The sequence below is a fragment of the Cucurbita moschata genome, unplaced genomic scaffold (genome assembly GCF_002738365.1).
Source record: "Cucurbita moschata cultivar Rifu unplaced genomic scaffold, Cmos_1.0 Cmo_Scf00003, whole genome shotgun sequence".
NCBI lineage: Eukaryota > Viridiplantae > Streptophyta > Magnoliopsida > Cucurbitales > Cucurbitaceae > Cucurbita > Cucurbita moschata.
This window is the reverse complement of record NW_019268519.1, coordinates 4,949,715-4,973,495: the sequence shown is the minus strand read 5'-3', so window position 1 is coordinate 4,973,495 and position 23,781 is coordinate 4,949,715. Positions and strand designations below refer to the sequence as shown.

Genomic DNA, 23,781 nt, shown 5'->3' with positions numbered 1-23,781 from the left:
GGAAGATTATGGCATGGCCTTTGTCGGGAGAAGGTGAACATATTGGCATGGCATTATCTCGGAGATGATAATCATCTTGTCTTGCTATTACCTTCATATAGTGATTGATGGGATAGGTTATCGAGAAACTTGAACGGATTAAGAGACTCTTCTATTCGAGACTCTTCGAGTAAGTCGATTACCGGTAGAATTACAAGTCATTTTGTGTCCAAAATTAAGTGGTTCTTACTTTGAGAGCATTCAAATTATCTATTTAAGAAACCCAGATGAGTGTAATAGCTCGAAAGTCAAGTGCCTGGGTACGAGCAAAGCTGAGAGTAGCTTTAAAGAGCATATGTTGATCACCTTGCATCGATGGAATATATCTGGTTCAATGTAAGTAAAGGGAAGTTATCTTTCAACGTCGCACGTTTAGATTCCTATCAATATATCACATTGTTGTTTAACGACATTTGCTGCATCACACGTTTGTTATTGTCAAACAACGATGACCCTGTTTTCTATGATTGATTTTCTACGTGGTATTCCACGAATAAAAAGTTTCCACTGTGAAAGAGACTATGAGAAACCACTCGAGGAGAAAAGTGCTTTTTCTTGTGGTATTTTGTTTGTCCCATCAAAGCGAAAGTTCTTGAAAAAATCAACCAAACTCTAGAAGTCAACGCAAAATGTAACGATATCTCTCTCACATGAAAATCAAAAGTCAACCCGATAAGCTTAGCTCAATTTAAGTTCGATATAATATTGGTCTAAAGTCAAAATGTAACGGCCCAAGTCAACTGTCACTGTTAGCAAATATTGTTCTTTTTGAGCTTTTACTTCTACGCTTTCTAGGTTTCCACACCTTTATAAAAAATGCTTTGTTCTGTCCATGTGAAATCTCACAATCCACCCCTTTTAGGAATCCATGTCCTCTCCGGCACACCACCTAATGTCGGGTTACGATACCATTTGTAACATCTAAGCCCACCACTAACAAATATTGTTCTCTTTAGACTTTTTCTTATGGACTTCCCCTTAACGTTTTGAGACACGTCTCCTAGAAAAATGTGTCCACACTTTTACAAGAAATGCTTCGTTCACATCTCCAACCGTTATGTGACCTCACACAAAGTTTGACCAACTCATCCGACCTAACCCATTATTATTTAATTGGATACAAATCACCATTTTAAAAGTTAGACAAGTCCGTCTTATTTAGGTCATATTTGGATCAACCCATCAAACTAGCTCGATGAGGCTATTAAAAGCTATAATAGTTTTTTGTGAATTATATTTTATATATTAAAAATGTAAACATTTAATGTTTTTAAACAATTTTTTTGTGTGGATATTATAGTTTTTTTTATTTAATATAATTTTTTAAAAAGTGTTAAATTTTAATTTAAAAAAAAGGTTTATTAAAAAAAATTTATAATATCAATAAATTTATCCTAATAAAAAAATAATAATATTTTTAAAAAATGAGTAAATAATTAATATTATTTAATTCGATGATTTTAACCAAAGGGTTATGCCACGAGCACCAAACAGTACCTCGAGAGGCCAATGATGAGGCTGACTCAAAACGGTTCCCCTCTCTCTTGCTTGTCATCTTCCAATTTTTGCTGTTTCTGTTATTTGGTGCTTACATTATTCTCTCTTTTATTCATTTGGGTCTCTTTTTTTCTGATTTGTTTCTGATTTGTTTCTGATTTGCTTCAATTTTCTAGCTGGATCCCCATGGAGCCGCCACCTCTTATCGACCTTGGCGACGACGATGGCGGCGGTGATGGTGATCATACTCCATCTCCCTTCACCAATTCGTATACCCAAAACCTTAATCACATCAATTATGGGTTTGAGTACTCGAATCGCGACGATTCTACCAGTAATTACCGCACCCAATTCTTCGATTCCAGTTCGTCTTCCTCCGATAATGAAAATGACGGTGTCTCTTCCAATTCCGTTGAGTCCACCACCAGACGATTGGATTATATGCTGCAATTTCTAGACCGGAAGCTTTCATCTCAATCTGTTTCGTTTAGTAATCATGATGGTAATATTCTGGGTTCGGATTATGATGTGAGTCGTTCTTCTCTTCCTGAATTCGTTGGGCGGGGCGGAGGAACTGGGATTTTTAGGCTTGCGGTGCGTGCTGCTGTTCACCCTCATCGGCCGCCTAGTCTTGAAGTGAGGCCGCATCCTTTGAGAGAGACGCAGATCGGGTGCTTTTTGAGGACTATTTCCAGCAGCGAGTCCCAATTGTGGGCTGGTAGTGAATTTGGTGTCCGGTTTTGGAATTTCAAGGATTTGTATGCTGCGGCAGAAGACACGGCTGTGAGGAATGGTGATGAAGAAACGGCGCCATTTCGCGAGTCAGTGTGGACGTCTCCTACTCTTTGTTTGGTTGCTGATGAGGGAAATCGGTTAGTTTGGAGTGGCCACAAGGATGGTCGGATTAGATGCTGGAGGATGGATATTCAAAGTTTGAATTCAAATGGTCATTTTGCAGAAGCGTTGTCTTGGCAAGCTCATCGTGGTCCTGTTTTTTCGCTTGTAATGACATCTTATGGTATATATAATCTCTTGTGATTGTCTAAGCTTGGTGGGTTTTGCTTCTTTTTTGTTGACTGCTTTGGTTTTGCTTTCTTTCTCTTAGGTGATCTTTGGTCAGGTTCCGAGGGAGGTGCTTTGAAGGTGTGGCCATGGGAAGCTATTGAGAAGGCTCTCTCCCTGACAGCGGAAGAAAGTCCTATGGCTTCTTTGTTGGTGGAAAGATCCTATATTGATCTTAGGACTCAAATCAGTGTTGGATTCAGTAACACATTCACTTGGGATGTTAAGTACTTGTTATCTGATGACTCTACTGCCAAAGTCTGGAGTGCCAGTGACCTCTCTTTTGCGCTCTGGTACGTTTGTACTCATGTGATCGTTACATAAGATTGCTTACTCTTTTTTGTTGTTGCATTTGGTGGATTGATTTTCTTTAGTAGATGAATCTTTCCATCTAAATATAAGGTGTATTGATTAGGAACTTATATAATCAAGTCCCTTTGTTATATGCAACATTGACCTCAATTCGTTTCATCAATGAAAAGTCTTGTCTTGTTTTTTGATTTACAATACATTTGATTTTATTTGACCTTGTATTTATAAGAAGCCATGAGAATTATATACAAGAGACAAGGTAAGAACAATGATTATTCGAGAACAAAGCTCTTTCTCCCAGCCAATTCGAGAGGGTTGGTAATCTTGCTCTAACCTTAGAACACTGATCTTTTACAAAATGACAAGAAACCCTTCCTAAAAAAGAGACTTCCATTTTAGACTACCCTCACGCCGACACAGACCGTACATCACCCTCACAAAAACTTTTCTAGTGGTTGATCCCCTTTTCATCCCTCCAAGTGTTGGAGGTCTCACAACCGCCTTGGGGCCAGGTAGAGAGAACCCTTGCCCAAAACACTACAAAAATTTGTCTTCCATTCATTCGACATAGTACGAACTTTTTAAGGTTACGTGCAGTTGGAGCACGTCCTAAACACATAAGTTCCTGCATGTCCATGGGTAAAAGTTCTCTTCAATATCCTGTTTTCTTTGTGCTGTAGTTGTAACTTGCTTCTGAGTAGCTAAAAGGATACTTTCAAGAGTCATTGCCTTTTAATATGTGGATTTTAGTTATTTATTGTTTCCACTTTTCAAGGGATGCTCGCACAAGGGAGCTATTGAAAGTGTTCAATACTGATGGTCAGCTGGAGAACCGAGTTGATATGACACCTGTCCAAGATTTTACGTTGGAGTCTGTTTCTTTTCCAAAGAAAGAGAAGACACAAAGTGCCTTTGGTTTTTTTCAGCGGTCACGTAATGCTATAATGGGAGCAGCTGATGCTGTTCGCCGAGCTGCTGTGAAGGGAGCCTTTGGAGATGATAATCGGAGAACTGAAGCATTAGTGATAACAGTAGATGGTATGATATGGACTGGATGTACAAGTGGCTCACTTGTTCAGTGGGATAAATATGGAAATCGTTTGCTAGATTACACTTATCATTCTCATGCTGTCCAATGTTTTTGTTCTTTTGGATCACGAATATGGGTGGGTTATGCCAGTGGTACTGTACAGGTATTGGACCTCAAAGGTAACCTTATTGGAGGATGGGTGGCTCATAGCTGTGCTGTGATTGAAATGTGTGCTGGATCTGGTTACATATTTACCCTGGCAAATCATGGTGGTATCCGTGGGTGGAATGTTACTTCTCCAGGACCCCTTGACGGCATACTACGCTCGGAGTTGGCTGCAAAAGAATTCTTGTATACAAGAATGGAAAACTTAAAAATATTCACTGGCACATGGAATGTCGGACAGGAAAAAGCATCTCATGACTCTCTCATTTCTTGGCTGGGTTCTGTTGTCACAGATGTTGGCATTGTTGTTGTTGGGTTGCAGGAAGTTGAAATGGGAGCTGGTTTTCTAGCAATGTCAGCAGCTAAAGAAACTGTGAGTTCCTTCATTATAAAACGTACAAATCTTTCTTTTCGTTATATCTCAACTTTCCGAAAACTAATAAATGAACCTCAAGAAAGTTATCTGCATGTTCTATTATTTCTAAATGAAAAGAAAAACTACATACTCCTTAGCTTGAGGCTGTTGCTTCTTTTGGCATTCATGGAATTCAAGTTATTTCTTGTTTTTTTTTCCCCTTAGCTAGAGGCTATTGCTTCGTTCGTCATTCTTGGAGTTCAAGTTACTTCTTGTTTTTCTTGGTTGGAGAGCAAAAAAAAATTTCGGCAGTTGAGCATGGGTAGCATCATTTCCAGTCAATAATATCGAATAGAGTATCATCTTCAAAGTTAAAACAGTCAATAATATCGAATAATATCAAAAAGCAATCATGAAAGCTACATAAGAACTTGTAAGACATAAAGACCTCCAATTTCATCATTTTAATGTTCTTCATCATTTACTTTCAGGTTCACACTTTCCTCTAGTAGTTTTCTTCATCATAAGATCTTAAAACAAGCATGAACACTTCTGCATGTTAAAAGGACAAGTTATTCAGACTTCTATAAACAATGATAGTTATATAGACATGCAATGGTATACAATGTACATGTAGTAGCAATTGCATCCAAATCATTCCTAGAAGTTAGAATCAAGAAAAGGGTAAAAAGAAATTTGTTGGAAATATTAGAAGGTTCAGCTTCCATAAGATAGAATCCCTCTGAGGCCTGTGTACAAAATAATTGATTAGATTAATAGAAGTACCTAGCACCTAATTCAAGTAAATACATTCTCCCTTCTATATTGAACAAAGGTTCTTTCAGTAGAAATCTGGTGAGTACTAAAAAGGAGGTAGACGATAATATTTCCTTTTGTAGCCTCAAAACAAGATTATGCAGACTAGTCCTTTCCATACATATGAAGATAAAAATCATCAATAATTAGTGCATAATACCAACTCAAGTATTAACTTCTTTTGTCAAATTCAAATGAAGTAGTTTGTCAAATTGATTAAAAAATGACATGCCATTTATCTGCATTTCTTTCCTTCTTAACGCAGGTGGGACTCGAGGGGAGTTCTCTTGGCCAATGGTGGTTGGATATGATAGGAAAAACACTGGATGAAGGATCAACTTTTCATCGTGTTGGTTCTAGGCAGTTGGCAGGCTTGCTTATAGCAACATGGTTTGTAGTTGATCAGCCCCGCACTTATTTAATAACCTTTATTTTATTTTCTAATGTTACTGTTTTCTTTTAATTAGGAAAATAATTTTTATTGATCTTCTTGGACTGGATGTACGAGTGGTCTTTCAAATACTTAGGATTCTCTCTTCGTTCTAATATTCCTTTGCCAATTGGGATTCTGCTACATTTAATTTGTATTTGAAAAGATTTCACTTAGAACAATTAGAGAAAAATCACAACTCCCAATGGAAGCATGATATATCTCCTACTAGAGTTGAATACATTACGATAATAAATAGTAGACAACTTGATAAAGAATCCTTAGAAAAGTAAAAATAATAGAACAAAGACAGAATGTATCGAGAGGCCCACTCTTTGCATTCGACTGAAAATGGTCATCCCAAAGCGTCTCACGAATCTTGCTCACCAATCTAACCACTGTATCTGTTGGTTTCTTTCAAACCAAATAGGGTATATCTTTTACTGCATCGCTCACAGCAACCTAGTATTGTTTTCCATCCTCACACCACTCGGTATTTGGAAAAAGTTTTCCTTTGATCTTCTATCTAAGATCCAAGAAATATTGAGGATCTTTAGAATTAGCTACTGTAGCAACATTGAAAAACAAATGCGATTGATCTTCTCCTGCCAAAAAAACCACAGAACAGAAATTGTAGGAGACAAAGGTACTGAAGGACACTTCGTTTTTCACTCTGTTCATCATATTAAGACCACCCAATGGGCAATTCAAATGAAAACGTTTACTTTTCTTGGGATAAACCAAATCTCTGCTTGAAAGAAACATAACAATTTTGTAAGGAGTAGAAGGCTATTGAGTTCTTAGTTAAAATGATTATTTTTGTTCTCTTGTTTGCTCTCATCGTCAGTAACTGTTTTTGTTTTTATCACTCAGGCATTTGAATTTCTATAGTTAAAGTCCTCACCTTCACTCAGGATTCTTTTTCCCCTGAATTAGAGCTATTTTTTTTTTCCTGTTCTTTTTCTTATACAATATTTGCTCTTAAGAGATATTGTAATATAATATAGCCTAGAAAAATGGTTTTTCGAAGCGGTGTTTATTCTGTAAGGGTAGGTCTTTTGCTTAATTTATCTCTTCCAGATGGTCCATAATACGAATTCAATTGTTCAGGGTTAGAAGTAACATCCGAGCTCATGTGGGGGATGTGGATGCTGCAGCAGTTCCATGTGGCTTTGGACGCGCAATTGGTAATAAGGTATATCTTGTTTCTTTATTCAAATTGTACCGTATCTTCCAGCATTGTTTTTTGCCACATTTTGTACGTTGTATTTCCAAAAACATTATGGTTATTTACTAAGTAAAACAGTTTGATGAGCAATAGGAGGGAAATTCGCATGAATACCTTTGTTATTCAGTGTACATATATGTTAAATTACTAATCGATAAATTCCTTCTCCATTTTCCATTTCGGGAGAAGTGAAAGATTTTGTAGCAAGCAGGATCTTTAGAATGGTTGTGAGGGGATGTGTGGTTCCTTGCTAGATTTTATGTTCTCCGTGAGGCTTAGTGATGTAGTTATTGTGTAATTATTCCTCAAGTTTTATTTTACTTGTTTGAAGCCCCTTCCTTTTATGGGATTTTTTTTAGATGCCCGTGTGTTTGTTCATTTTTTTTTCAATGAAAGATTGGATTTTTACCATTACAAAATAAAAAAAACAAGGTAGAATTTGAACCTTGATAATGCACAAATATTTGTTTCACTGTTAAGAACTAAAACATTGACTGTGGAGTTGTTGAACAAGCAACAGGTAATACTGATTTAAGGATGACTTGCATACACTTGAGGAAATGTCCTTTTCTGGGTAGATTACAGGGGAAAAAAAATTATTTGAACTAAAAAATACTCTTAATTTCAAAAGTTACAATATTATCAAAAGACAATATCAGCTCTGACCTTTAATAAACGTTTCAAAGCTACTAGAAATCAATTAGAATATTGAATGAAAAGTCAACAAGACACTGCCTCAAAATGACGTGGTGGTGACTAGAATGAGTCATGTTTCCTCTAAAAGAGTAGTGTTCTACCAACTTTTTGGTCAACTTCTAACAAATTTTCTACCGTAAAGATAGTTTTGAAACGTTTATGAAAGATCATGGGTGTTAAATTTAATTACAATAACACTTAACATTCCCTTCACTTGTGGGTTTGGAAATTTGTAGAAGGCCAACAAATGGAAGTCAATATAATTGTGGAAGAAATGACTTTCCATATGTTAAATCACGGATCCAACCCAAAAGCTTAAGCTAATGAGTTTTGGTAAATTTAATTACATTAATACTTCAATAAATTTTGCAACAAAAGAATGAGATATTTATAAACAAAAAGCAAAATTCAAAAGTTACAATGTAAGATTTTAGTAGGAATACCTAAGTGACCCCTATACAATCAAAGATCCCCTAACTCAAAAAAGTTCCAATCCTTTTAGAAGAACATCCGTGCCTCCCAAAAGATACTCCCTGATGGAATTATTCACGTCGATAACATTCTTGGTAATTGTCATTGACGTAAATTAATCGATCTTCAGTCATTACCATATGTAGAACTATTTTGTCATTACCATGTGTAGATATGAATCTTTTGTAACTTTTTGACAAAAGATAGATTTCAAATGTCATAATCATGTACAAGACTATTCAGTCCTTAGATCTGAACGGATGAAAAATATATCAGTTCTTGTTACAAATGGAATTCTTGATGAGTATTCGTTTACGGATTAGTGAAATGTGAGACTGCCTTCTAATATTGGTGGTATTTTCATTTACAACATTTGATTGGTGAATTTGAAATTAGTCTTGAAAAGGGTTTTGGCATCTCCCTTTCAGAAACAATAGCTTCTTATCATTTGTTTTATAGCCCATAACATTTCATAATTGTAAATCTTTAACATAATTAAAGATTGTTTGACCAGGGGGCAGTTGGTTTAAGGATACGAGTGTTCGACCGGGTGCTATGCTTTGTTAACTGTCATTTTGCTGCACATTTAGAAGCAGTCAACCGTCGCAACGCAGATTTTGATCATGTATATCGCACTATGTCTTTCCAACGGCCGTCCAATCCTTCGAGTACTGCAGCTGGTAGAGTATATTGGTTCTTCTTTTTGCACTTTCCTTATTGACGCATTTGTCTTAACTTGTTTAAAGACCTGGTTTGCCTTTGCTCCTTCTTGTGCAGTTTGTGCTTCACCCACTGCTCAGTCAGCTCGTAGTTCAAATGTATGTGTATAATTTACTGTAGCATGGTCCATTCATTCTTTTAAATTACTTTCTACTAATTTTTAACTAAGATGTACTGAAAGTTTCTTGCTCCTTTTATCTGGGGTGCAAATGATGAGGAGTTGTGTCTTCCACAGGTTGTTAGTGGGTCCTCTGCAGAAATGACACCTGAGTTGTCTGAGGCAGATCTGATCATTTTTCTCGGTGATTTTAATTATCGGCTCGACGGTGTATCTTATGATGAAGCTAGGGATTTTATTTCTCAAAGAAGCTTTGATTGGCTCAAAGAAAGGGATCAACTCCGTACAGAGATGGAATCTGGAAATGTCTTCCAAGGGATGCGTGAAGCAGCTATTACATTTCCTCCCACATATAAATTTGAGAGGCAACAACAAGGATTGGCAGGTAGCTTTTTGATGCCGTTAAATGGTAGTATTATCGATGCAAGCTGCTTGAGAATTAATTACTGCTAGTAAGAAAAAAGGGATTTGCTGATTCTCATTGTTTCCTTACGCCCTTTTTAGGCTCTTAGATGCATACCATCTTGAATCTTTCTTACTCACAAGTAATAGAAAATGAGAAAGTCTACATGTTCCAGGATCAAAACATGGCTTCGATACAAAAAATTGATTCCTTGATTTTAAAAGAAAGAAAGAAGTAAGAGGGGCAATTATAATCGGAGCTGGGTTTCTGTTCTATCCTGCAATATAGGTTACTTGATTTTTCTGATGATTCTAATATCAAATTTTATTTTTCCTGTTTAATAGGATATGATTCTGGGGAAAAGAAGCGTGTCCCTGCCTGGTGTGACAGAATACTATATCGTGATAGTCGATCATCTTTGGCATCTGGATGCAGCCTAGACTGTCCTGTAGTCGCTTCAGTATCACAGTATGTCATCCAATTTTAATTTTCTTTCTATATGTAGCAATTGAATTAGACGCTTGGGCTCAACTGTTTACTTTTGAGAAGATTTGGTAAGTGGGTGAGGAACTCCTATGAGTGTTGTTTCCTCATTTATATTGTATCCCGAGTAAGAAGTTGTATTTTGTGGCTTCTATCTTATCATCCTCCAATCCTTTTTCTCCTCGTTGTCTTTGGGCTTTTCACATCATTTTTCCGATAGAAAGGCGTTAGACGTTGGGGCCCCAAATTATTCAGGCAACTCTCTTTTTTGTTTGTTGTCTGTCCCTTCCCTGCCCCATTTTGCCTCCGTTTTTTTGTGTAGTGGGTTGTACATGGGAGAGTCAACTCTATGGATCGGGTCCAAAGACATTCTTCCTCTATGTTGTTCCTTCTCAGCCAATTGGAGGCTCTTCATCAGTTGTTGTGGGACTGTCACTTTGTCCAGTCTCTCTAGGTTGGGTTCGGTGGCTGGATTTGTTTTGTTATGTTTGACATAGAATTGTGGCAGCTACACTCGCGCTCTTGGGTTGTACTTTTCGGGGTACTAACTTTTGACAAACTAGCTTCTTTGCCACTTTTGCAGGGGGTTTGGTTTGAAATGAACAATAGGATTTTTAGGGAGGTGGAACGGTTGTGCAATGAGGAATTGGGAAGTGGTGAGGTTTAATGTCTCTATGGGCTTAGATCACGAACCTATCTTAATTGTAATAAATCATCACTAGGCTTAATAGTTTGTGTAACGACCCAGATCCACTGCTAGCAGATATTGTCCTCTTTGGGCTTTCCCTTTCGGGCTTCTCCTCAAGGCTTTAAAATGCGTCTGCCAAGGGAAGGTTTCCACACCCTTATAAATGGTGGTTTGTTCTCCTCCCCAACTAATGTGGGACATTACAATCCACCCCCTTCGAGGCCTAGCGTTCTCGCTGGCACTCTTTCTTCCTCCAATCGATGTGGGACCGCCCCCAAATCCACCCCCTTTGGGGCCCAGCGTCCTTATTGGCACACCGCCTCGTGTCAACCCCCCTTCGGGGAACAAGGAGAAGGCTGGCACATCGTCCGGTGTCTAGCTATCCACCGCTAACAGATATTGTCCTCTTTGGGTTTTTCCTTCGGAGTAGACATGAGGCAGTGTGCCAGTAAGGACGCTGGGCCCCAAAGGGGATGGATTTGGGGGCAGTCCCACATCGATGAGAGGAAGGAAAGAGTGCCAGCGAGGACGCTGGGCCCCGAAGGGGGGTGGATTGTGATGTCCCACATTGGTTGAGGAGGAGAACAAACCACCATTTATAAGGGTGTGGAAACCTTCCCCTAGCAAATGCGTTTTAAAGCCTTGAGGGGAAGCCCAAAGAGGACAATATCTGCTAGCCGTGGATCTAGGTCGTTCCAGTTTGCAATAAATTAATCTTTTTTACAAACTTCCTTTGGCCTTCTTGGAAATCTTGACCTTCCATAGTGAGGTGAAAGAAGGAATTATCCTTTATTTGTTGTTTATTTGTTGGTGAGGTAGCTGCTGCTAGCTTTATTACTTCCGTTGGTGTTTGTTTGCTATGCTTTCCTTGTAGTATGGTATGCTGTAGCTAATAATACTATAGGTTGTACTTGTACAAAAGGAGAAAGAAACAAGTGGGTCGTTTTATAGGATAACTTCACCCTCGAGCTAGAGGTTTTAATTTTTTCACTGTAGTACTTTGGTTGACTTCCGCTTTACTAATGACTAAATCTGCTTCGATGAAACCCATATTGCGACGAGCATTTGCTGCTGCCGAATAAACCAAATAAAAAATAGGATAACATGCTCGATAAGGCATGAGTTTGAGTATTACCAGTGTTTCGTAGTAGGAACGTCCACGAATCTGATCAATTACTCTTCGCGCTATGTGAGGGGACATACATATATGTTGACCTAAAGCGTATACTTCTGTAGATGGATGTTAGTATGTTTCTTATCAGGTTCTTCTCCAATCATGCCCCTTCAATTTGAATGCTATTACTTTTTTTTCTTACAAATCTGGTTTTGTGAAGTACAAAGATTTGATTGCGGAATATGATTCCACATGGTTTTCGTTACTAACGATACCCCGATGTCAAATTACAGTTTTTTTCTTCCTGTTTGAAGAACTGATTCCTTCCTGTACAGGTATGAGGCTTGTATGGATGTGGTAGATAGTGATCATAAGCCTGTTCGCTGTTTATTTGATATCAATATTGCTCGAGTTCATGAGTCTGTAAGAAGACAAGAGTTCGGAGAAATTCTTCATTCAAATGAGAAAATTAAACATATGCTGGAAGTGTCATGCAAGATTCCTGAAGTTATTGTCAGCACAAACAACATACTTCTTCAAAACGATGATATATCTCTTCTACGTGTTACGAATAAATGTGAGAATAGCGATGCTCTATTTAAAATAATTTGTGAAGGTCAGTCTACAATTCGAGTGAACGGGAAAGCTTCGGGTCATTATAGTTTTCGAGGTTCTTTCGGCTTTCCACGATGGCTCGAGGTAACTTCATTTATTTACCTCAATCATCTACTTATAATTTGGTCTGCCTGAGTTTTGCATTCCTAAACTGAACATTGCATCGAACGATGATATCGATGGATTGTTTCTTGCTGTTGTAACAGGTCTCTCCTGCAACTGGAATCATCAAACCGAATCAAATCGTCGAGGTATCAGTTCGTCTAGAGGAATCTCATATGTCAGAAGGATTTGTTGATGGTCAACCACAAAACTCATGGTGTGAAGTTACCAGAGACAAAGAGGTTATGTTGCTTGTTAAGGTGTATGGAACCTTTTCTAGTAAGTCCAAGAATCATCGAATTCGTGTGCGCCATTGTGTTTCGCCCAAGACGGAGGGAACCGAGTCCAAAACCAATAACTCTACTCAAAATCAAGGAAAAGTTCTTCATCGATCTGATATTCAACGTCTCAGCATGCCGAGCGATGTGGTTGACCATCTACGAAACATGCATACCCCTTAAGACGGTTCCTCGACAGATTTAACATGGTAATACTCATCCAAGATTGTGTGGAAATATCATGCCTCAATTCTACCTGCATCTTGGTTTACATAATACCTGAGGTATCTCTTACTGTTTTGAATCAAAACTTACTGCTTTGATTTGTGTCAATAGTGTTCATCCAATAACATGTTCATTTCTTGAAATTCTGTACACAATTTCCAGACGGATCCATCTCCAGGTGGTTGTTTATGAGTAGATTCACAAATCTGTAGATTAAAATTGTATACAGAAACAGCAGTAGAGGGTAGGTGAGGCTGTTTCATTTCCTCTTCCTTAAATGTTATGTCCCAGAAACATCTGTGTTTGTGGAACTGGTTTTGATGTGTCCCAAGTTTAAGTTCCTTGCAAGAACAAACTTTTTAAGCGAATTGAAAATATGCTTCTTATTTTATTATTTTATTCTTCTTGAATTGTTTGTCATGTTTGAATGCAGAAGTGTACATATGAATGAAAGCTTGAAATCTTTTCTTTTTGATTGCGAATGGCAAATATAATATAAAGAGAGAAGCCTCGAGCGAAACCGCAACTTCGAAGAATATGATCAAGATCTTCATTCGTCCTCTAACAGAAAATGCAACAAGATGGCTCTATCATCGTAAGCATTCGACGTGTTAACCGTTGCATAAAACGAATATAATTGACGACAAAAAAAAAAAACGTCCACAAATTTGGATTCCAAAAGTGAACATTCCTTCTCCCCAACATAAGCTCAAACTCCTATTGCCTTGTGAGTAGAAGAGAGTTTACACCAAGATAAAGCAAAAAAATGTAGATCAAAGTCCTTCCAAGCTCGTTTAGGACCCATTGAAATAGGTTGAGGGACAATATTAAATTCCTCAATTTTGCGCAACTGTTCCATGGTGAAACTGAATGCTAATGAGACCGATATGAATATTGTTCATATGATTTCATCAAACCATGAAAAAAAAAAAAATGAGAACGATACTAAGATTAACGAGCTTCGGGTGAGACTCAATCCCGCTAATTTGAATATCAACTAGTCATCAGCTTGGGTAAAATCTACAGAGGAGCCTGCTTATGCACCAAGGAGTTGGAAGGGAAAGGTTGAGAGAAAATGCATAGATGTGTGAGTTTGAAAGAAAAATAACTTTTCATTTCAATTATTATTCTAACAAGATGTTAAAAACAAAAACCTTTTTATATATAATTTTTAAATTTTAGCTTAAAATTGAAACTTCCAACTTCTTTTGGGTAACGAAATCTTAGTTTTAAAAGAGAGAACAAAAATAAAGTAATCTTCTATTTTTAGTGTCATTTTCCTTTTATAACTCGAACCAAACAAAGGAATTCCAGAAAAATGAATCAAATACATTATGGAAATGGTCTGTTATCACGAACATAACTAAATTTAACTTTAGAGCCACACGAATTACTTTCAAATCATTGCAACTTTGCAAAGATTCTCACCTGGCTTTCATGTCCACCACCAATATTCTCCCCCAAGACAATTATAGGCTCCTATTTTTACCCTAAAACCTTCCTTTCTTATAATGTATATATAAACAGAACCATTCTTCTCTATAACCAACTCATTCATTTATTTGTCTCAACAGTTCTATAACCATTCACATCCCAAATCTCAAAAGGGTTTTGTTCAGATAGTGAGAGTATGGAGGTTAAGCACAGAAAAACCTGGATTGAAGCAGCTCCAGCCCCCTTGATTGCCCATCAAAAGCCTTCAATGTCTCCAAAGTTGGAGCCTATTGTAGAGGAACGTTTGGAGAGCTCTCAGATCCTCCTGGCTAAGATGACTTTTCTTCTTCCTGTTTTGCTTTCTTTCTTTCTCTACTTTTCCCTGTATAAGCAATTATAATATTCAATAGCAACTGGTACATTAGGAGATTTCAGCAGCACCTGCCTCTCTTAAACAGAAAATGGAAAGCGATGGGCTCTGTTCATCTATCAACAACCTATTTCAAATCCAAAATACATTCTACATCTGAAATGGCCAACTTCACTGCCATTGCCAACCATCTTCATCACTACTCCGCCTAATTTCATTGTAAATCTTCTCTAGTTGCATATCGGGTCGGGAAGTAGGTAATGGATGAAGAGGAGGGTGGGAAGACCAAATATTTGAACAGCAACAAACCAAATTCAAACATTCCCTATAATGTTGTTGGGTTGGGTGACAGAAAAAAGGCTGCTATTGTCATTTCTTTTCATGGGATTGTCACTATGAGAGAGGTTTTCCGTTTCGCACTTGGAAACCAACTTCGTTTATTCAATGATCCCCGTGTCCAAACTGGAGGGAGGCAGCATCTTTTCCCCATTCTAAATAGTAAAAGCATTAATTACTAAAATTTCTTGCTAAAAATGTGAAGATTGCAGAAGATCATAGTACAGAAACATCCTATAATAGGTATCTATAAGATTATACAGTTACAAATGTAACACAAGATGGAATAAGAACTCGTGCCTCGTACAAAAATAACTTTCCTCTAAGATAAAAAGAACTACCTTTTGTTTTATTTCAAACCAGGAAGCAACATCTTTCAACTCCCCAATTTGAACGCATCGACGAAGAGGCCTAAGCATACGCCGGCTTTCCAATAGTTTATCAGTACTATTAATGATTTCAACCTCCTAGTTAATAGAGGTGGTGGCTTCTTGTACATGAGTATACCAATCCATTCAATGGCAGCAACCACCACACCAGCAACCAAAACATCCCAGTCACCCGTCTGCCCAAGAATTGTAGCAAGAGCATTGGCTGTATAGAAACCCAAAAGAAGCAAAAATATCTTTGTAGGAAAGTTCTTTCTAGCTGAGTTTAGTTTTTCCAGCAACTGTCTGGCACCTGCGCTAACTAGCCTGCCTAATCGAGTACGACCCAGATTCGACTCATTACCATCATCAAGGTTGTCTCCCCCACCGTTACTAGATACCCCACCTGTGTCTAATGCAAAGGCTAATTGTTGTAGATGTCTACTCGTCCGGAAACTGTAAAAAGTAACATCACAACCAAATGTTCATAACAGCAACGATACGGAGTTTACTTTTCTTCTTTTAAATAAGAAAAAAAAAAACTTTTATATAGAAAAATGAAAGAATGTACAAGGACATACAACAAACGACCCCGCAAAAGGAGACTTAACACTAACTACAGAAAGAGACTTCAATCCAAAAGAAAGAGACCAAACTAGTAATTAAAAAAGAATGGACGCTCACAAGATGCATTAAATCTAGCAACCTCCCCAAATCCCCTCCCAAAATTTCTCAACCTCTCTAGACGTGCTACTAATCTATTCCTCTCCAGCTTAACTTCTGTGCTCAACAAAATTAGCATTCATCCAATACTATTAAGACATGATCTTGTGGACCTATAGTTCTCCAGCTAAAATGAAAATATATGCAAGAAGAATAGCATAGGTCTCTTAACAACACGTGATACAAGTTTATAAATTCCACATCTACCTTTTGCGAGGAAAAGGTGCAGACTTCAAGCAAAGAGTTGAATTGTGTCCATTAAGGATAGCCACATAGCCCATGTTATGGATTAGGCAAGGCATATACGTAAGACATAATCCTTTGGAGATATAATTCGCTATTGTCAATAATCTGGACTGCATAATCATAGCTTCCATTCGAGCAGGTGGTTATCTGCATACTGATATTGCCATTTATTACACAATCTTCGAATCAAAAGAGACCGCCTCTGTACTACAAATTAAAATCAAATCAAAATTGTTCAATCTACAACTTTGCAACAAATCTAAAATCCAATGTTTAGAATTCAAACCAATGCGTAGGATATTCAACATATGATCACTATCGTGCATCCCATTCGTATAAACTTGTGTAACCGAAATGCAAGAGATAAAGGAGAAATATCAAACAGTTGCAGTCTAGTCGGCCTATGATGCTCGAGGAACATTCAAGCAAGTATTTCAGCAGTGAATTAGAACACACAACAAATTCAGGCAAGAGAAATACAAATGAAATTTCGAGACCGAGAAAATTACCAGTAAAGTTCTTGCCGGAAACTTCAAATGCCGCTGGAATTGATAGCGCCGAGACGAAACCCTAGCGGCGAAATGCGTCAAACGAAGGGCGATGTGGTTACCCTCATCCTCGAAAATCGTTGTCCATTGGAGGAAATTGTTCACAAAATCTGTTTCGTTGCAAAGACAATGAACACAGCGTTCTTTGTTTCTTAACCAATAATATTAATAAGAGAAAAAGAGGCCTAAAAATTAAATATTTTTCAATAATTTTATTATATTATTTAATTTTAGATAATTATTTTTCTTAATTTAATTATTTTATTTTATTTTATCTACGAAATCCACTGACACATAATTAAAAAGGATTCAAAGTGAACTTGTAATTTGACACAAAAATTAAAAAAATAAAAAATTAATTATTTGTCTTTTTTGGAAATTGTAATTCCAAATTTATTTGACCCAATTTTTTTTTTTTTTTTTTTGGCTTTTCCTCGAAATTTTTAAAACGTTCCGTTATTGAGAGATTTCCACACCGAATGTTTCGTTCTCCTCCCCACCGATGTGGAATCTCATAATCCCTCCTTCAGGGTTGCGTCCTCACTGTCACTCATCCCCTTCTCCAATCAACGTGGGACCCCCAATCCACCCCTATTCGGGGCCCAGAATCCCTGACACGCCACCTCGTGTCCACCCCTTTTTCGGGATCAGCCTCCTCGCTGGCACATCGCGCAGTATCTAGCTTGATACCATTTGTGACATCCCTAACCTACCGCTAACAGTTATTGTCCTCTTTGGGTTTTCCCTTTTGGGCTTTCCCTCAAGGTTTTTAAAACACGCATGTTATGGAGAGGTTTCCACACCCATATAAAGAATGTTTCGTTCTTCTCCCCAACCGATGTGGAATCTCACAATCCCCCGTTCAGGGCCCAGCGTCTTCACTGTCACTCATCCCCTTCTCCAATCAATGTGGGAACCCCAATCCACCCCCATTCAAGGCTAGAGTCCCTAACACACCGCCTCATGTCCACTCCCCTTCGGGGATTAGCCTCCTCGCTAGCACATTGCGCAGTGTCTAGCTTTGATACCATTTGTGACAGCCCAAACCTACCGCTAACAGATATTGTCCTGTTTGGGCTTTCCCTTTCGAACTTTCCCTTAAGGTTTCTAAAATGCATTTGCTACGTATAAAGAATACTTCGTTCTCCTCCCCAATCGATCTCATAATCACGATGGTAGGTTCACATAAAGAATGCAGGTAAGAGCTGAACTTTGTACTTTATTTATACACAGTATCAAGATTATTCCAAATGTTTTCATCTCCCAAATACTCTTTTAAACACAAAACATCGTCTGAATCTTCAAAATATGGAGAAGAAACAATTTTGGCCTTTGAAAGGCTCATTTCTTTTTATTTTGCACATTGCTTGTTGGGAGGGAGTCTCACATTGGCTAATTTAAAGAATGATCCTGTGTTTACAAGTAAAGAATACATCTCTATTGGTACGAGGTCTTTTTGGAAAAACCAAGAGCAAAAGCACGAGAGCTTATGCTCAAAGTGGACAATATCATATCATTGTGAAGAGTCGTGATTCCTAACATTGCTCGGATAAACCAACGAAACAAGCTTTCCATTCACACAAGTTATTGGATTTGTGTATGTGTTACAGATTAAGAAGATAATTATGTGCGGGTTCTCTTTTAGATAAAGCATGACATAAATAGTCTTAATTGGTATTTCAGACCAAAAAATCTTCTAATCACTTCCTAATGTCAATGGGTATTTATTGTCACACAATTATTTTATTAATTTAATATGCTAATATTATAAAAAAAAAATTGGGCTAAAAAATCTATTTGCTCACGCCATTTTGAATCTTCTTTACTTTCCTTCTTGTAATCGGTCCTTCAGATACATGCAAAGGATCAGTAGCCAGATTCATATCACATCGGATGATCCTGATACCCTTGGACTAATTGTAACGACCCGACTTATCCTCATGGTAGCGGTCAGGGTCATTATGAAAGATAATGCGATTTATTTGGAAAAAAGATGAAAATCATGCAGAATTTTATTAAAAATCACGTGCGGGGTACCCCTTTAAAATTTAGCAAAACAATGCCCCCTAAAGCTATTTAAAACAAAGAGGAAATTTAAATCAAAGAAAGGCTGATGTTGGCCGCCTAGTTCCCACAAACTAGGCATCCACATCATAGTTTAAATTATTACAAAAGAGCAGAAACGTCTCTCCCACAAAAATGAGACTACAAACAAAAAACATAAACATTCTTGAATCGCCTCATGACTGACTTTGACATCCTACTCGTCACCTCCGTGCCACAGCTTTGCCTGAAAAATCATTTTAGAAAAACAGGGTGAGTATAAAAATACTCGGTAAGGAACTCCTCTATTGGAGGGCAAGATATGAATCGTCATAAGGCGATCACCCAAAACACGCAGTAGGTGATTATTGCCACCATCACCTCAACGCCACTTTCAATCTTAAAGAGGATACTCCTAGTTTGTTACCCGAAACACACAGCGTGTAATCATTATCACGAGGACCTCACCTCCTTATTTCCTCCCATTGACTATCAACGGCTGGTTACCCGATACACACAGCGTGTAACCATTTCCACGAGGACCTCACCTCCTTATTTCCTCCCATTGACTATCAACGGCTGGTTACCCGATACACATAGCGTGTAACCATTACTGGATAGTCCTTTTTTTTTTGGAATCACCCCAAAGGTGACTAGTGGTGGCTAATTACCCGAAACACACAGTGAGTAACTATTACTACAACCCTTACTCATGTCTACCTACAAGCCCATTATGTCGGCAATAGACACATATCGTCAGACTGTCCAACCTAACCATATTACCCTACGATCCGAATACACAAAATTCCGAATACACAACCATTTGATTACACAACCATCAGAATATACGGCAATCAGAACATACGACAATCAAAATATACGACAATTAGAACATAGGACAATCAGAATACATAGCAATCAAGATACATGTCAACCAGGTTGCATAACATTACACACAACGATCAGATTGTTCCCGGCAACGGGTTACCCAGCACCTAGCCCTTAGATGATTCTATTTGACCCATTTTCAAAAAAAACAAAACATTTATTTTCAACAGGCGAGTCCCTCACCTGAGAAGCTGCGTTCTTGGCGTTTCCTAACCAACGACGATCCGATTCCTCTTGAATCGAGCCTTCCTCCTTCGTAGGCGTTGAACCTTTGCTACGTGTAACCCTCTTGAGGTCGGTTTTGGCAACACGATGTCGTTCCCTTGCGGCAGCGATGTGGTGCTGGGCGGATGTTGTCTAATATGGGAAGGGGCGCGGAACGGTGTGGAAGCAATCGGTTGCGGGACCGTGACTGAAGGGAGAAATGTGAAACAAAAAAAAAAAAAGGAAAAGGGAAAGAGCAGGAAGGGTGGCGGCTAGGGTATTAATGGGTTTTCCTCCTTCTAAACCCTAGGTTTATTTTTTTATTTTTTTATCGTGGGCCCAAAACGTGAGCCTTACAATATTCCCCCCAAAAAGAAACTTTCGTCCTCGAAAGCTTCACTTAAATACATAAGGCTTGCGCTACTTACTTTCCGCTCTGAAGAGCTCAGGGTATCTGCTCATCATTTCCTCCTCTCGTTCCCAAGTGGCTTATTCCAGCTGGTGATTCCGCCATAATACCTTGACCAATGCGATCTCTCGATTACGTAAGGTTTTCACTTCTCTATCCACAATTTACACTGGTTCCTCCTCGTAGTTCAAACTCTCATCCAACCGTAGAGGTTTGAAATCTATCACATGTGATGGATCAGATATGTATAGTCGCAACATCGATGCATGGAACACATTGTGGACTCCTAAGAGTATAGGTGGTAGGGCCAACCGGTAAGCTATTTGTCCCACTCGCTCCAAGATCTCAAATGGTCCAATGAAGCGTGGGCTTAACTTCCCTTTGCGCCCGAACCTAAGAACGCCTTTCATGGGAGCCACCTTAAGGAATACTTTGTCTCCCACCTCAAATTCCAAATCTCTTCGTCTCCCATCTGCATAGCTCTTTTGCCTGCTTTGTGCCGTACGCATTCTAGCCCTTATTTTCTTGATAGCCTCATTAGTTGCTTGCACTAAATCGGGGCCCAACAACTTGTGTTCTCCCACTTCGTCCCAACACAATGGGGATCGATACTTCTTCCCGTATAAGGCCTCAAAAGGTGTCATACCCAACGTCGCTTGATAACTGTTGTTATAGGAGAACTCTATGAGATGCAAGTGTGTGTCCCAGCTACCGGCAAAGTCCAACATACAGGCCCGTAACATGTCCTCTAGAATCTGGTTTAAACGTTCAGTTTGCCCATCCGTCTGTGGGTGGAATGCTGTACTAAACTCTAGGCGTGTACCCAACGCTTTCTGAAGGCTTTTCCAAAACTTTGATGTGAAACGGGGATCCCTATCTAACACAATGGATACCGGTACCCCGTGCAATCTTGTTACCTCTTTCAAGTACAACTGAGTCCATTTATCCACGGAATAAGTGGACTTTCCTGGGAGGAAGTGGGCTGACTTTGTGAGCCTATCAACCACAACCCATATAACTGTGTAGCCTCTGGCCGTCTTCGGTAATCCCACGATAAAGTCCATGGCGATGTTCTCCCACTTCCATTCAGGTACACTAAGTGGTTGTAATAGCCCCGTCGGCTTCTGCCTTGGGGCTTTGACTTCTTGACAAACCAGACACTTGCTCACGAACTCGGCCACATCACGTTTCATATTCCGCCACCAATAATGTCGTTTCAAATCCTAATACATCTTGGTACTGTCAGTATGCAGGGCGAATGGCGAGTGGTGAGCCTCGGCTAGGATTTTTACCTTTAGTTCTTCTTCATTTGGCACACACAACTGCCCATGGTACAAGAGCCCCCCATCAGCTGTCAATGAAAACTCCTATGTCTGATTGATATCTATCAAACGTCTTTTTCCAACCAAATCTGGATCACCATGCTGTTTATCAATAAGACGTTGCCTCAAGGTCGGTTGTATCGTTAACTGGGCCAATTGAGCGGCGATCTCCCCCATGGCCACCGCTACTCCAGCGCATTCTATATCCTGCTGGATCGCTTTTTGTGTAGTGATTAGGGCAGCCGTGTGTGCTGATTTTCGGCTCAACGCATCAGCTACCACATTCGCCTTTCCCGGGTGATAGAGTATCTCCACGTCATAGTCTTTAACCAACTCCAACCACCTGCGTTGTCTCATTTTCAACTCCTTCTGAGTAAAGAAGTATTTAAGGCTCTTGTGGTCAGTGAAAATTTGGGTCCTTTCTCCATAAAGGTAGTATCTCCAAATCTTCAATGCAAATACCACTGCTGCAAGTTCTAGGTCGTGGGTGGGATAGTTTCGCTCATATTCTTTTAGTTGACGTGAAGCATAGGTAATAACCTTCCCACGTTGCATGAGGACACATCCTAACCCCCTTTTTGAAGCATCGCTGTATACTACAAAGCCTCCATCTCCTGACGGTACAGTGAGTATCGGGACAGATACTAACCTCTGTTTGAGTTCTTTGAAACTAACCTCACACTGATCATTCCAGGTGAACGACTTTCCTTTCTTGGCAACTTAGTGAGGGGGGTGGCGATCTTGGCGAAATCCTGCACAAACCGCCGATAATACCCTGCTAGTCCAAGGAAACTTCGTACTTCCGTCACTATGGTCGGGCGAGGCCAATTCGTCACCGCTTCAATCTTTGTTGGATCTACGATGATTCCCATGCTTGAAACTACATGCCCAAGAAATCCCACCTGTTCTGCCTAGAATTCACACTTGGAGAACTTTGCAAACAACTTGTTCGTTCTCAGAGTGGTCAGCACTTTCCGGAGATGTTTCTCGTGTTGTTCCCTAGTCTTGGAGTACACCAGGATATCATCGATGAAGACGATCACGAAGTTGTCTAAAAACTCTCTGAACTCTTTGTACATCAGCCCCATAAATGCTGCTGGAGCGTTGGTCAAGCCAAACGACATTACCCTAAACTCGTAATGTCCATACCTCGTGCGAAAGGCTGTCTTTGAGATATCACTCTCCTTAATCCTTAACTGATGGTAGCCTGACCGTAAATCAATCTTTGAGAACACAACTGCTCCTTGCAACTAGTCGAACAGGTCGTCGATTCGGGGCAAATAATACTTGTTTTTAATTGTCACTTTGTTAAGTTCCCGATACTCCATGCATAAGCGCATAGAGTCGTCCTTCTTCTTCACAAATATCACTGGGGCTCCCCAAGGAGGCACACTTGGTCGTATAAACCCTTTGCTTAGTAGTTCTTGAAGTTGCAACTTTAGTTCTTTCAGTTCAGCAGGGGCCATTCTGTACGAGGCTCTTGATATAGGGGTTGTTCCTGGCTCAAGTACAATTTTGAATTCCATCTCACGCTCTGGGGGTAGGCCCGAGAGATCTTCCGGGAACACGTCCACAAATTCTCTCACTACTGGCACTGAGTTAATGCTCGCCTCAGTTCGCCCTAATTCCACGACATGAGCTAATATCCCCCAAGCACCCTAAGATAACATCTTCCTTGCCTTTAAGGCCGAGACTATCCTCGAGACCGTTCCCTCCCTAGTCCCCTTGAACTTGAAGCTTGGCTGACCAGGAGGTCTGAACACCACCTCCTTGTTGAAGCAATCGATGGATGCATGGTTTTTAGCTAACCATTTCATCCCTAAGATGATGTCAAAATTGGTCATATCTAGGACTATCAGCGTCACATCCATCATGTGGTTTGACACACACAACTGACAGTCCTTTACCCTCTCGAAGGCTTCCATACTTACCCTTGCTGGGGTACCCACAGACAACCCGTACCCTAGCGGTTCAACTTCTACCTTTTCGTGTTTTACAAGATTAGTGGAGATAAAAGAGTGGGTTGACCCGGAATCAAATAAG

At 39.3% G+C, this 23,781-nt stretch overlaps 2 protein-coding genes across 7 annotated transcripts; one reads left to right on the top strand and one right to left on the bottom strand.

Annotated features, from left to right (window-relative positions):
- Positions 1-1,593: 1,593 nt before the first annotated feature.
- LOC111432238 (type II inositol polyphosphate 5-phosphatase 15-like) lies at positions 1,594-13,231 on the top strand. Its single transcript, XM_023069105.1, has 11 exons — positions 1,594-2,554; positions 2,642-2,891; positions 3,686-4,478; positions 5,542-5,666; positions 6,817-6,901; positions 8,616-8,781; positions 8,879-8,919; positions 9,057-9,324; positions 9,687-9,810; positions 11,963-12,326; positions 12,449-13,231. Exons 1-11 carry the CDS (start codon positions 1,723-1,725, stop codon positions 12,803-12,805), a joined length of 3,405 nt encoding a protein of 1,134 aa, XP_022924873.1. The 5' UTR covers positions 1,594-1,722; the 3' UTR covers positions 12,806-13,231.
- Positions 13,232-14,100: 869 nt separating this feature from the next.
- On the bottom strand, positions 14,101-17,017 carry LOC111432291 (ycf20-like protein). Of its 6 annotated transcripts, none has more exons than XM_023069127.1 (4): positions 16,834-17,017; positions 16,286-16,531; positions 15,329-15,811; positions 14,101-14,663 (listed from the first exon to the last, which is right to left on the bottom strand). In XM_023069127.1, the coding sequence occupies exons 2-3, from the start codon at positions 16,453-16,455 to the stop codon at positions 15,364-15,366; spliced, it is 618 nt and encodes a 205-aa protein (XP_022924895.1). In that variant the 5' UTR covers positions 16,456-16,531; positions 16,834-17,017; the 3' UTR covers positions 14,101-14,663; positions 15,329-15,363. The 6 variants fall into 6 exon arrangements, with proteins under 6 accessions (XP_022924895.1, XP_022924910.1, XP_022924878.1 ...); XM_023069142.1 differs by lacking the exon at positions 14,101-14,663 and adding an exon at positions 14,671-15,142; XM_023069110.1 differs by lacking the exon at positions 14,101-14,663 and having other exon boundaries at positions 15,163-15,811.
- Positions 17,018-23,781: the final 6,764 nt, after the last annotated feature.

Excerpts from the sequence above, each read along its gene's own strand:
- LOC111432291 (XM_023069127.1), bottom strand. The coding sequence starts at position 16,455 with ATGGAAGCTATGATTATGCAGTCCAGATTATTGACAATAGCGAATTAT. Across the intron at positions 15,812-16,285 it reads GCACCTTTTCCTCGCAAAAG|TTTCCGGACGAGTAGACATC; the intron begins GTAGATGTGGAA and ends TACTTTTTACAG.
- LOC111432238 (XM_023069105.1), top strand. The coding sequence starts at position 1,723 with ATGGAGCCGCCACCTCTTATCGACCTTGGCGACGACGATGGCGGCGGT. Across the intron at positions 5,667-6,816 it reads GGCTTGCTTATAGCAACATG|GGTTAGAAGTAACATCCGAG; the intron begins GTTTGTAGTTGA and ends TCAATTGTTCAG. Across the intron at positions 6,902-8,615 it reads GACGCGCAATTGGTAATAAG|GGGGCAGTTGGTTTAAGGAT; the intron begins GTATATCTTGTT and ends TTGTTTGACCAG.